General features: G+C 36.8%; 1 protein-coding gene across 1 annotated transcript; it reads right to left on the bottom strand.

Moving 5' to 3' along the window:
* On the bottom strand, positions 1-12521 carry pax9 (paired box 9). Its single transcript, XM_074661075.1, has 3 exons — positions 10873-12521; positions 8498-9115; positions 1-1004 (listed from the first exon to the last, which is right to left on the bottom strand). Exons 1-3 carry the CDS (start codon positions 10874-10876, stop codon positions 826-828), a joined length of 801 nt encoding a protein of 266 aa, XP_074517176.1. The 5' UTR covers positions 10877-12521; the 3' UTR covers positions 1-825.
* Between the last annotated feature and the right edge of the window lie 370 nt (positions 12522-12891).

Here is a 12891-nt window from a genome sequence, read left to right as displayed (position 1 = left end):
TAACAGCCAAACAATTTAATAAGATACATTCAATTTCATTGTGCAACATTTGTCAATTGTTAATGCTCTAGACTCCAAACACAAGACCAATGCCAATTTTGTCTATCAGTGCGTGGAGATGCTGTCTGTAAGGCGAATTGCACTTCATTCAACGTACCTTAATATCTAATAAATAAACTTCTCTCTGAAGCTCTTGCATAGGCTACATTTTTAGAGAAGTGGGTTACTTTTATCAAAACATAACACAAAAAAAAGCATACAAACATATATATAAAAAAAACCAATAGGAATTATTAAGCACCCTGAAACACTAATGCAAAGTTTCCCCCTCTTCTTTGATTGCATGAAGTTATACATTACCCCATTTTGCCCAAAGACATTTTGCAGAAGTGTGCAGTAAAGAATCTGAGAGGAATTGTGTTGATGGATGGAGTAGCAGTCATACATCAGTCCTTCAGTACACCTGTCTGTCCTGCAAGTTCTCTCAGACAACAAGTCTGTTGTAAAAAAATATGACAGTTTATTCCTCGTGTGTCTTTGGTATGACTGTGTAGTGAGGAGGAAGAGGAGGAGGAGGAGGAGGAGGAGGAGGCGCAAATATAGGTCCTGGGGCCGAGTCCTTCATAGAAAGGAGGCAGTGGGAATGAAATGAAGCCACAGGGGACAGACTTGGTGTCTCCTGTCCTCGCCGTCTCTCACTCCACCCGCCGCCCTCGCTCTCTCTCTCTCTCTCTCCCAGTCTGTCTTCACAGCGCCGAGGCGGTGACTGGGTGGATGGCGTCACGGTTGGCTGTCATGCTCTTGAAGGCCAGAGGGGTGGCGATGTCACAGCTGTGGGGAGATAGCGCACTGCCACTGGCCGGCCGCCATGTGGGACCGGTCACATAGGCCGACGTGGTGGCGCTGTACCCCATGTAGGGTGACACTTGGGTGGTGGGAGGGTGGTAGAGAGGGATGCTGGGTGCTGTGACATAGCTGTTCACTGTGGGCAAGCCATTCGGCGTCTGGGGACGAAAGAGAGGGGAAAGGTCAGCATTAAAGGTCACCGATAACTGCTTTTTTTGGGGCCTCTGTTCAATGTAGAAATCATGGTTTTCCTCAGACTTGAAAAATTTTAATTATTTGCCACAACAACTTCTCGCTTGAGAGCACAATTTTTAGCTGCATTTTTTGGTGACTTCCAACCCAGGTAGACACACACACACACACAAGCAGCTAATGGAAAAAAGCTGCGTCGAGCTGCAGAAGAAAGTGAAAGAAACAGTGATTGAATTAAAAACAGCAGAAACTATAATTCTAACTTCACAGCCACCACATAAAAAACCCATTTTCCCAATTTTGATGAAAGTATGAATGATCAATTATGCGCTCTCATGCCCCTGGAACATATTAAAGATGGATAAAAACCATACATGCGTGATTGCCCGTCTGACTTGTTTTCTACCCCCCAAAAAAAGTGGACGTTTACTCCGGCGGCGGCGTTGATATACCACGTCAGACGATGGGAGACGGGGTGGTTGGGGGGCGCCACAAAACAGATGTCATGAGAGATTGAGAGTGAAAGGGCAGGAAGAGGGGAAATATGATAGAGAATGAGGCGAGCGTGGGGTTCGGAGCATGAATGGGCTTTGCTTTTCTGGCACGACGACAGGACTTAACTTGAGGAATTCACCAAAGTATTTCAACAGGGAGGCCGAATTTCTGTTCCTGGGTGGTCCGCGACTACTGAGAATTATTCTTAAAATTTGGATCTTTTCTGTTTTTGTTGACTTGTTTTCATAGAGTCACTGGCTATCTCTTTAAAATAGATACGATAAATTATAGAAGCTGACATTTTTGGTGAATACAGAGAGAGTTTTGTGTGTGTACGCAGACGCCTGTGGGTGTCTGCGCTGGGTGCTTGTGGGTGTCTGGGTGGGGATCTGTTGGTGTTTGTGGGTGTTTGTGTGTCTTCACTCTGCTCAACGAGCTTTGAGCTAAAATAATGTTTTTTCAATTAAATCAATTGGAAAAATGTTTAATTAGACTGAAGATTATCACACCTTCCACTAATGAAAAGCACCACATGTAACACACACAACTACATAATGTATACTTTTCAAATACATATGCAAAATAACAGGAAACACCTTTCAGTATAATACAGTCCACTACAAGAAGCCTCAGAAATGACCGCAGAGTTGAATCAACACCTGTCTGACACAAAGTCAACAACATTTAAAAGGTTTACAAAAGGAGTATTTATGGCTCTTATCAGATCGACATATATGTTTAGGTGTACCTGTTATTTTGTCCATCCCTGACGTGAATATACTTATTGAAAATATAATTATATCTTAGAATTTAGAGATGTGATTTATTTAATATTTTTACATCTATAAAAATGTATTTTTCTACACAACAAAATTAAAAAAAATATTTAAATAATATTTTTTAATAAATTAGTTTAGGTTAATCCTTTCTTCTTTGTTAATCAAAATATTTTATTAATAATAATACAAATTTTAAATAAATTTGTTTAGCTTCATCTTTTCTTCTTTTATTAGTCAAAATATATATTTTTAAAATACTTTAGGTTCATCTTTTCTTCTTTTGTTAGTCAACATATTTTAATAATAATACAACAATTAAATAAATTAGTTTAGGTTCATGTTTTTCTTCTTTGGTTAGTCAACATATTTTAATAATAATACAACAATTAAATAAATTAGTTTGGATTAATCTTTTCTTTTGTTGTTAGTCAAATGATTTTAATAATAATAATAACAACAGACGTGTCGATATTTTGATGCCCTTTTGAATAGGTATTATTAAGAACAAGTAAAACCAGAATTGAAACCATGAATCAGAAAAGCATTCATCCATCCAAATAATTACAACTCAAACGGATTTCCCTTTGTCACGCTCTGATCTCGGTTGTTTATATTTCAAATAAATCATTAAAACTGCTTAAAGCACTCTAATCTAATGTGTAAAACGTATTAAATATTATAATGTGAGTATTTGTTGTTAAGAAAAGTCCAATTTTACTGAAAGTTTCAATCGAAACATGACCGGAATGAGCTCGGAGCGAGCCCTTAGCTCGCGACTTCACCTTAAATCTATCTTAATGATGCTCCTCTTGGTCCAGAGGAGAACCTGAGAGTCCCACTGGAACATCTGCCCTCCGAGCAGCTCCTAAAGGCCACATATGTTACTAGAACCGCACAACCTTTGGACTGATGATGCGTTCAATGTCCAATTTGAATTAACCTCCTACTGAGAGTTTCAGGAGAAGACAAGAACACTTTGTTTTTGTAAATTTTGACGAAAATGAATTGAAAAACTCTTCAACATGACATCTCTGTTTTACTGTGTTTTCCCCTCAAACACAAATTTATTTAACATTAAATGTGAGTATATGTAGAAGGCTATAAGTGGCTTGTACAAAGGCTTGGCTAATCCTCCAAAGTCTTATATGGTGGAACAGAACTACTTTGTTTTTCATGCAATAAACTGTGTAATTTATAGAGTTGCTATTTTCTGCATTTAATGGCTCACTTCTGTTTTTGTACAGTCGGTTGTTTCTAACCGCTCAGACAGTCAAGTGTGTCCACTCTGTGCTGCTAATCTCACTGCATCGGACTAACAAGCAGGAAAAGTCACCAAGTCATAAAGTGGCAAAATAAATTATGCAGCGTGACATTTTCTTTTTTTTTGTCTGTAACGAGAAATCGCACGCCCTGTCAAAATAAGAGAAAACCAGGACGCATGCGCGCACACATGAGGTCATCATAGCCCTTCATTTATCTACTCTTAAATTTTTTTTTAAAAATTCAAATTAGAAAATTAGTTTTAATTAGTAAAAAACAAATAATAAAAATGTAAATTAATTTAGGGTTTGTCATAAATTGTATTTAGACGAATAAGGCATAAGGCGAGCTCTTTAAAATTAGCAAAGCTTATTATAAATTAACGTGAATGTGTGAAATTCAGCGTCGATTTGGTGTATTAATCTGTTTTATTTCGGAGCTCAGTGCACAATAATAATAATTATTAATAATGTGTCGAAAGATTAAGCCTGTATGAAAGTAGTTTTAAACAAAATATTAGCTGCTCCATTTTCTTTCGCAATAAACCTGAAGAAGACAAATTACTTAGTGGTCAATGTTCCTTTAATGTCTTTGGCGCAAAAAACCTTCTGAAACCAACCCATTAAAATTACTACAGGCCTATATTAGAATAATTCACCAGGAAACCGAAAACAGACTATATATTAGTTTGCTGACTCTTTTTTTTATGGGTCCAGCTAGTTTCTGAGTGTCAAACACGCTACAATTAATTTAAAATAACCCAACATATCAAGCTGTATATAATAATAATAATACTCAAGAGATCAGTTAGATTCAATCGTGCCAGAAGTTTGGATATACTCTCTTCACTAATGTTGTATTTTTTACCTGTGTGTATTTTGCTTCAGGTTCTAAATGCGGTTTATCCACGCCATTGACTAAAGGCCATTGACAATTAATTTAAAATAACCCAACATATCAAGCTGGAAAGCAAGAATCAAAAGAATAACGAGGCTCACCAAATCTCTTTAACCTACTAAATATTAAATGAATCACATGATTCATAAAAGCACTGACCATGCAGCAGGACCCCTACACAGGAAGTGCAAAAATAATAAGATATTACTTTAAAAAAAAAAAAAAAGCACCATTACCAGCTGTAGCCAGCAGAAGGAGAGACTGGAATTTCCAAGCCACATAATTATTAAAAATATTACAAAATACTCAAGAGATCAGTTAGATTAAATCGTGCCAGAAGTTTGGATATACTCTCTTCACTAATGTTGTAGTTTACATAAAAAATAAGGTCTCCTTTTTTTTTTTACCTGTGTGTATTTTGCTTCAAGGAAAGGATGGACTGTCACTAACTGGGGGGGGCAAAAGAGAAAGAGAGAGAAGAGAAGAGAGGAAAAGGAGATTTTAAGATTAGGAAAAGACCCACTGCTGCTCATGCATCCATCAGACTGGCAGGTTGACCATAAACCCTGCTGGGACATTTCGCACTAAAGAACGAGTATTTGTCATTTTTACGCACAAATAGCTCATATATCCAACAGGCTTTCGTGTGCGTAAAGTTTGCATAAAACGTTTCTATTCTTTATCAGTTAACGAAAAATATCAGTTTTATCTAATACAATATTTACATAATCTGATATTGAGACACTTTCTAATAATAATGACACATTGTGAATAGGGAGATAGAATAGGATGATGATTGAATTGTACACTGATTGTTTGAATTGAGTATATGTGTTTTTGTATGTGTATATACTGCGTGTGCGTATATGTATGTATATATGTATACAGTATATATATATATAAATTTATTTTATTTTATTGTTTTGAATTTTATTTATTTTACTTGTGTATATTCTTTTTACTTATATATCTATTTTTTATATATAATATTTTTTTCCTGTATCTATACTGGCTTATTTTATATTAATATTAGGTTTATTAAGTTTCTTTGTACACCGAGAATGTTATTATTGGGGACGTTTGTGAATGTTTGTTCTGTTGTTTCAAAATGAACAAAAAAACAATAAATATAATATTATAATAATAAATAAAAAAATTAAAAATAATAATATAAATAAAAATAATAATTAAACTAAATTAAAAAGATAATAATGACACATTTTCTTTTTGCTTCAGTAATTTTCTATCAATAAATGTGACCAAGGCCTCAACGTTTTTCTGTTCAGGATTTTTGACTTTCAGAATAAAAAAGTGAAATTATCTGTATCTATTTTTTATTTTTTTTAAAGTAAACTCGACTGAATGAAACTAAATGTTTAGAGGATCAGATTGAGGCCCAGTAAGAAGATAGATGAGACGACTCTCTCTCTGGTGGGTCAGGAACATTTGAGCCCACCAAAGCGTCTTCCTGTCGCAGGAGAACAAATTAGATTTACTTTCACCGTCTAACCTCCTTTGTGTGTGATGGATATTCTATTAAACACAGCCTCCAACGTTTACACTGGGAAAAAAACAAGCCCACCAAACTCGACACAGAGCTTTTTTTGTATGCGTTTTGTACATGTTGAAATAATATATATTTTTTATGTTTGTAACTGGATGTGCGTTTAAATCAGTGTGTGTAAAATTAAATATTAGCTCAAGTAAAATCCCTAATAGTTTATGATTAGTAATCCTACACATATTGTCCTGATGTTTTCACAATCATCTGCTATTTTTCCATAAATTTCCAAATCTATTTTTTTTTTAATAATCTGACTGGTGAAATGACTTTAGTGCAAAATGAGCTCACCTCTACTGTAAAACGTAGACCTGCCACAAACATCTGCTAATAATTTGGAAATGCACAAATTGTTTCAAAAAGGCAGTGTTGAGCTATCTGCCTCACATTTGTCTTGTTTAGATTGCCTGAGTTTGTGTTTTTCTCGCATGTTGGTGGAGGTGGAGAGGAGCTGGGTGTGTGTTTGTTTCTGTGCATCGCAGTCATGAATCCTGACAGCAGGACTGACTGACAGCACTTCCCTTCCTGCCACTGGAAAACAAGCTCTCAGAGAAAAGCCCTTTCACAACACCGAGCCGACCATTAACACTGATTTATGCCGGATCCTGTTTCACTGTTTCCAAAACAGTTGTGGTCTTGTAGCCAGAGCTATCTGGGCCTAAACTAACCTGCATGTGACACATATACGACAAAACACATAACTGCAGAAAATGCATCTTAATGTGTTGCCTCTTTAAGAGCCTAGAATAAACCTGCATACGCACCAAGTCATGGCAAACATTCAGCACACCTCATTGTGATGCACTTCATCTCACCAGCCTTTTCCTCAGCTGTCCCTCTAATATTCCACATCCGCCTCTTAATTATTAGTGCAAGCAGGACCATCTGTTTCTGGACTAACCTGCCTCCCTTTCAAATCAATATCAGCCGCCAGGTCAACTGGCATTTAAGCTCTCTCTCTCTCTCTCTCTCTCTCTCTCTCTCTCTCTCTCTCTCTCTTTCTCCATAGAGTTTATAACGTTATACTCTCGGAGAGGCCTATAAAAAACAATTACAGTAACTCAAATGGAAAAATGCATCCACTTTCTCTCTCACACACACACTCATTCGCACTCTTGCGCGCAAAAAAAACTCTTCAAAAAGTAGTTTACTCTTTAACGTGTCTTAATAGTTAATTTTTAAAAAAGTATGTCTTAATGTTCTTCTGCACTTTTGTCGCAATGTTCTTAAATGTTTATGTAAAGCACTTTGAATTATTGCTGAAATGTGCTATACAAATAACGTTGCGGTGCCTTGCCTTTATGTTAAATATGTTAAGCGTTAAACTGTGTTTTTAATCTTCTAAATTGTCATTCATGAGAGCATTATGTAACCAAAAACTCTTTAACGTGTCTTAACAGTTCATTTAAAAAAATAAAAATTAATCATTACGCAAAGGTGCATCTTTTTAGCGTTTTCGCCCAAAAAGGTTTCACTCTAAAATACAAATGTATCAATTTGAGATGTGTGGAACGTTACAAATGTATCAATTTGAGTTGTGTGGAACGTTACAAATGTATCAATTTGAGTTGTGTGGAACGTTACAAATGTATCACTTTGAGTTGTGCGTAATGTTTGGGTGAGAAGTAGCGACCAATAGCTCATAGTGATAGTTGTCGTGCACACTCACACGGATGTCAAAACTCGTGCGTAAACTGACACATGTAATAATTCAAAAAGTAGTTTAAGGTTATATAACATTCTTACATTTGCTGCTAGAAAAAAAAATATTCCTACAGTGGATCAGTGATAATCAGATAATCAGATGCACCTTTGCGTAATGATCGATTTTTTTTTTTTTTAAATGAACTATTAAGACACTTTAAAGAATAAACTACGTTTTGCACTATCTGTTTATATCATGTTTATTTTTGTTTATAGCTTATTTTGTATATTGTATATTGGTAGAAATTCAATTTTCTTATTCTTATTTCATTCTAACGTTTTTATCTATTCTTTTGTTATTATACTGTTTAACTTGCACCAACAAAACCAAAGCAAATTCCTAGTGTATACCTCTTACACCTGGCAATAAACACCACTCTGATTCTGATTCTGATTCTGATAAGAAACCCTCTGTGCAAGGCTGGCGAAAAGTCATATTTGAGGTGGTCCCTTTGGAATATCTCACAAATATTCTACATGCCAAAGTAGATCAGTTCCACAATATTTGGCAGCCCTATCTGAATTATATTGGACCTGAACTCTCCTCCATTATCTCACAAGGAGTCTCTTGAACATGAATTCATATATCCTGTGACTTCCATGCGCTATGGACTATTTCCTATGACCTCCTATATATGACCTCCTATATGTTTGTTGTTGTTTTGTTTTTTTATTGTGTTTGTGAAAATAAGAATAAACATATTAGTGGAAAAAAAAGTAGTTTAAATGTAGTGTAATAATCAAACCGCCCAGCCATGCTTACTTTGTTGCTCTGTAATAGACCGAATCCCCAGAATATCTGTGACAGAATGCGAGGAAGGCCATATCCTGTGCATGGCCATGTGTCCAGGTAGAGTGGGCATGCCAGGTGGAGTGGGCACTTTGGACGTCTGGTATGAGTATAAGTGGTTGTAGGGTATGGTTGCTTGTGGTGGAGGTGGGTGAGGCCCCTGCTTGCCTGACTCGTACTGGCTCTGCTGGGACAGATTCCCGATCTTGTTGCGCAGGATCCGACTGATGGAGCTCACTGAGGGCAAGTTGAATTTGTCGCAAACCCCGTCTGCGAGCAACCTGTCTCGGATCTCCCAGGCAAAAATCCCCGGGTCCCTCTGCTTGTACGTCCGTATGTGTTTAACCACGGTGGGTGTGGTGACCCGAGGCTTGCTGCCTCCGATGGCTCCCGGGAGGATGGAGCCGGTCTCGTTGTAGCGCGCCAGGATCTTGCTGACGCAGCCGTGCGACACGCGCAGCTGTCTGCTGATGTCACAGGGTCGAATCCCGAGCTGAGCCAGCTCCACGATCCGGAGCCGGATGGCGTTGGGAAGCGGCCTGCCGTTCACGAAAACACCACCGAGCTGGTTCACCTCACCGAAGGCTGGCTCTGGTGAGAAAAACACAAACACACACACAGAACAATGAGACTGCTGGTAGAATTTTTTTTTTTTTTAATTCTTATTTTATTCTAACGTTTTTATCTATTCTTTTGTTATTATACTGTTTGACTTGCACCAACAAAACCAAAGCAAATTCCTAGTGTATACCTCTTACACCTGGCAATAAACTCGATTCTAATTCTGATTCTGATTCTGATTCTTTAACCCGGGTTAAACCACACATTTCAAAAGGCCTGATATTTCACACCTTCAACACATAATAGTATCTCAACGTCATACTGATCCTTTTTTCCCCCTGCAATATGTAGAGCTTTATTTGTAGAGCACATTTCAGCAACAGAGCTAATTCAAAGTGCTTTACATAAACATTTAAGAACATTGCGACAAAGTGCAAAAGAACATTAAGACATAATTATAAAAACATTAAAGATTAGAAAATAAAAACAATCTGAAAAGGCTATAGGATAGAAGCTAAAATAGAATATAACACACAAGAGTAAAAGCTCTAGTGCAGTATATAAGATCATTATCTGGTTTAATAAAAGGCAGCAGCAAACAGGAAAGTTTGATTGTATATTGTTTGAGATACATAATAGGAAGACTGGAGTAGAGAGCTAAGAGGAAATTGTGAATGTTAAGCTGTTTTGAGAGAATTTGTTACATAGGCTTCCTGGTGTGGCAAAATTAAACATGCAGAAGAAGCAGCGTTCAGTTTTTATACACCAAATATTTGGAACAAGCTCCCAGAAACCTGCAGGACCAACTCCAACTCTGAGTTCCTTTAAATCAAAGCTTAAAACTTTCTTTTGCACTTTGCCGCAATGTTCTTGAATGTTTATGTAAAGCACAACATGCAAAGTCTCTTCTCAGAGCTTATGAAGAACTGAACATATATGATGATGACCCCTAGAGCTGCTATGGAAAAGTGCAGTCTTATTATTATTTATTTATTTATTCATGCATTTCTTTTTTTGTTCCAACTCTTAGTTCTTTCAAATCAAAGCTTAAAACGTTCTTGTTTGCTGCTGCCTTTTATTAAACCAGATAATGATCTTATACTGCACTAGAGCTTTTTCTCTTCGGTGTTATATTCTATTTTTTCTTCTATCCTATAGCTTTTTTAGCTTGTTTTTTATTTTCTAATCTTTAATGTTTTTATAACTGTTTTAATTATGTCTTAATGTTCTTTTGCACTTTGTTGCAATGTTCTTAAATGTTTATGTAAAGCACTTTGAATTAGCCCTGTTGCTGAAATGTGCTCTAGAAATAAAAGCTGCTTTGCCTTGCTTATATGGTAAATATGTTAAGCGTTAAACTGTGTTTTTTACGAGAGCATTATATAACCAAAAACTCTTTAACGTGTTTTAATAGTTCATTTAAAAAAAAAAAATCAGTCATTACGTAAAGGTGCATCTTTTTAAGCGTTTTCACCCAAAAAAGTTTCAACTCTAAAATACAAATGTATCACTTTGAGTTGTGTGTGTAATGTTTGGGTGAGAAGTACCGACCAATAGCTCACTGGTAATTGTCGTGTACACTCAGACTAAACTTCACACTGTTGTCAAAACTTGTGCGTAAAACTGACACATGTAATAATTCAGCATGCTGGTGTCCTCCAAAAACATTACACACACATAGACTCTATCTCGCTATATTTTGTCCCATTATTTGTTGGACCGTTCTCTGCATCCCTGAACATAACATAACAATAAAAAAAATTTTAAAAATCAAACATTGAACTCACCCATCGTGTTCAAGCCGCAAATGAAGAACACGGTGTCCGGATTGTGCCTCCTGCGTGGGTCCTGCTCCGCGTCCAGCGTGTCCACTGTCCAAAAAACCGCGTCCAAGAAAAGTCTTCTTGCGCGATAAAGGAACAAGAGGGACTAAACTTCTCTTTCTGCTTCCTGACGGCGCTGGAGACAGGCTTACATTTCAATCTGGTGGAATTAGGAGGATGGACTTCCAGAGCTTCTCCACAGCTGATTGGCTCAACTCCCCAATAGAGTTTGGAGATTGTGCAGAGCTGCGTTGCTATTGGTGCAAAAGTTTGACATGACAAGTCCACAGAGAACCAGCAGTCCTCCTCCTCGTCCTGTTCTCTGCCATCAGAAAGCAAAGCTGGGGATATACCACCATGAATGCGTTTGTTATTGAGACAGATATGGTGAGTAAAAAAAAGCAACATCAAGCTTTTTGGATCAGATCTTCACCTTTCCAAACAGTGAAAAGATGCGTAAAAAGCTCCAGTGACAAGGAAACCATCACCTGAATTTTTTTTTAATATTTACACTATTTCAATTAAAACCCAGTGTAACATATCCACTAATCTTTTTGTTCTGTTTTTATAACAAAGATGAAACATTTCAAACTAAAAAAAAAAGCTCTATTATGAAAACAAAAAGGTGAGTTTTGGGTAACGCGCCACAACACCAGCCTTTATCTTGACCTTTTTAAATGGCATCATTAAGGAAATGGGAGGAAATTAATGCGTTTGTTATTGAGACAGATATAGTGAGTAGAAAAATCAACATCAAGCTTTTTGGATCAGATCTTCACCTTTCAAACAGTGAAAACGCTGAATGCAAAAGATGCGTAAAAAAAGCTCCAGTGACAAGGAAACCATCACCTGAAAAACATATTACCCGAAAACGCACACACTATTTCATTTAAAAACCCAGTATCATTTAATCTTTTTGTTCTGAATTTAAAACAAAGATGAAACATTTCAAACAAAAACAAAAAAAGCTCTATTATGAAAACAAAAGGGTGACTTTGGGTAGCTTTTACGCACCACTACACCAGCCTTCATCTCGACCTTTTAAATGGCATCATTAAGGGAATGGGAGGAAATGAATGATTGGTTTTGAGTAATGCAACTGGCTTGGTGATGTTTTGTAAATTAGTATCTCAGCGCGCTCGAGGATTATCGCACTTTATTCTCATTTGTCGCTCATGTTTTTACTCCCTTTTACGCATCAAGCACCAAAACACTCCAAAAACAAATCCATCACGGAGGATGGGGATGATATTTTGCTGAAAATGAGGCGATGACAAATACTTAACCTCTTAGAAAGAATCTCTCTTGTCATGCAGTTTGAAAATAAATGGCAGATTTATCTCTTGTGTCAATTTAAAATCCCACATCATATGATTTATTTAGACTTGCGTAAAACGAACATTACACTTTAAAGTGTTGTTTTAATTCAATAATTTCCTTTTTCCCTTTTTCAAACTGTAAGTCCATTTGATCTGCATTAAGGCTTTACACCAGACAGGCCAAATGTTGCCTTTTTTGCCAATTACGTACTGCAAGCGTTAAGGCATTCAGAGCTCTTATATGATAAAGAAATTACCTTTTTATGTTTTAACCTTTAGATAATTACCTTTCAGACTAGACCAATATCTTCTAAAGGGATTATTTCTAACTTTACTACCTCTGCATATACACACACACACACACTCTCCCTCTCTCCCCTCTCTCTCTGTGCAGAAACTTGCAAGCAATAAGAAAGATTTGTTGCTCCTCGACACGAGAAACAAACACACGCCATATAACTTTGCACCTTTCACTCTCTCCCGGTTTTGACACATGCTTTGGGTTTTCTCGTGTCATATTTTAAAAAGGCCACGTTGCATGACTGACCTTCATCTCCGTGCAACAACCTGAAGGGATCAACGTGCATGTAAACATCAAAAGGTGCTCCTGTACTGCTGTGCAATTAGGAATATTGTTGAAAAAAAACCCTCTGCTGACATTAAA

Source organism: Sebastes fasciatus, chromosome 15 (genome assembly GCF_043250625.1).
Source record: "Sebastes fasciatus isolate fSebFas1 chromosome 15, fSebFas1.pri, whole genome shotgun sequence".
NCBI classification, from domain to species: Eukaryota; Metazoa; Chordata; class Actinopteri; order Perciformes; family Sebastidae; genus Sebastes; species Sebastes fasciatus.
The sequence above is the reverse complement of the archived record's forward strand: the minus strand, read 5'-3'. Positions and strand labels throughout refer to the sequence as shown.

Excerpts from the sequence above, each read along its gene's own strand:
- pax9 (XM_074661075.1), bottom strand. Across the intron at positions 1,005-8,497 it reads GTCTATTACAGAGCAACAAA|ACGCCGAATGGCTTGCCCAC; the intron begins GTAAGCATGGCT and ends TTTCGTCCCCAG.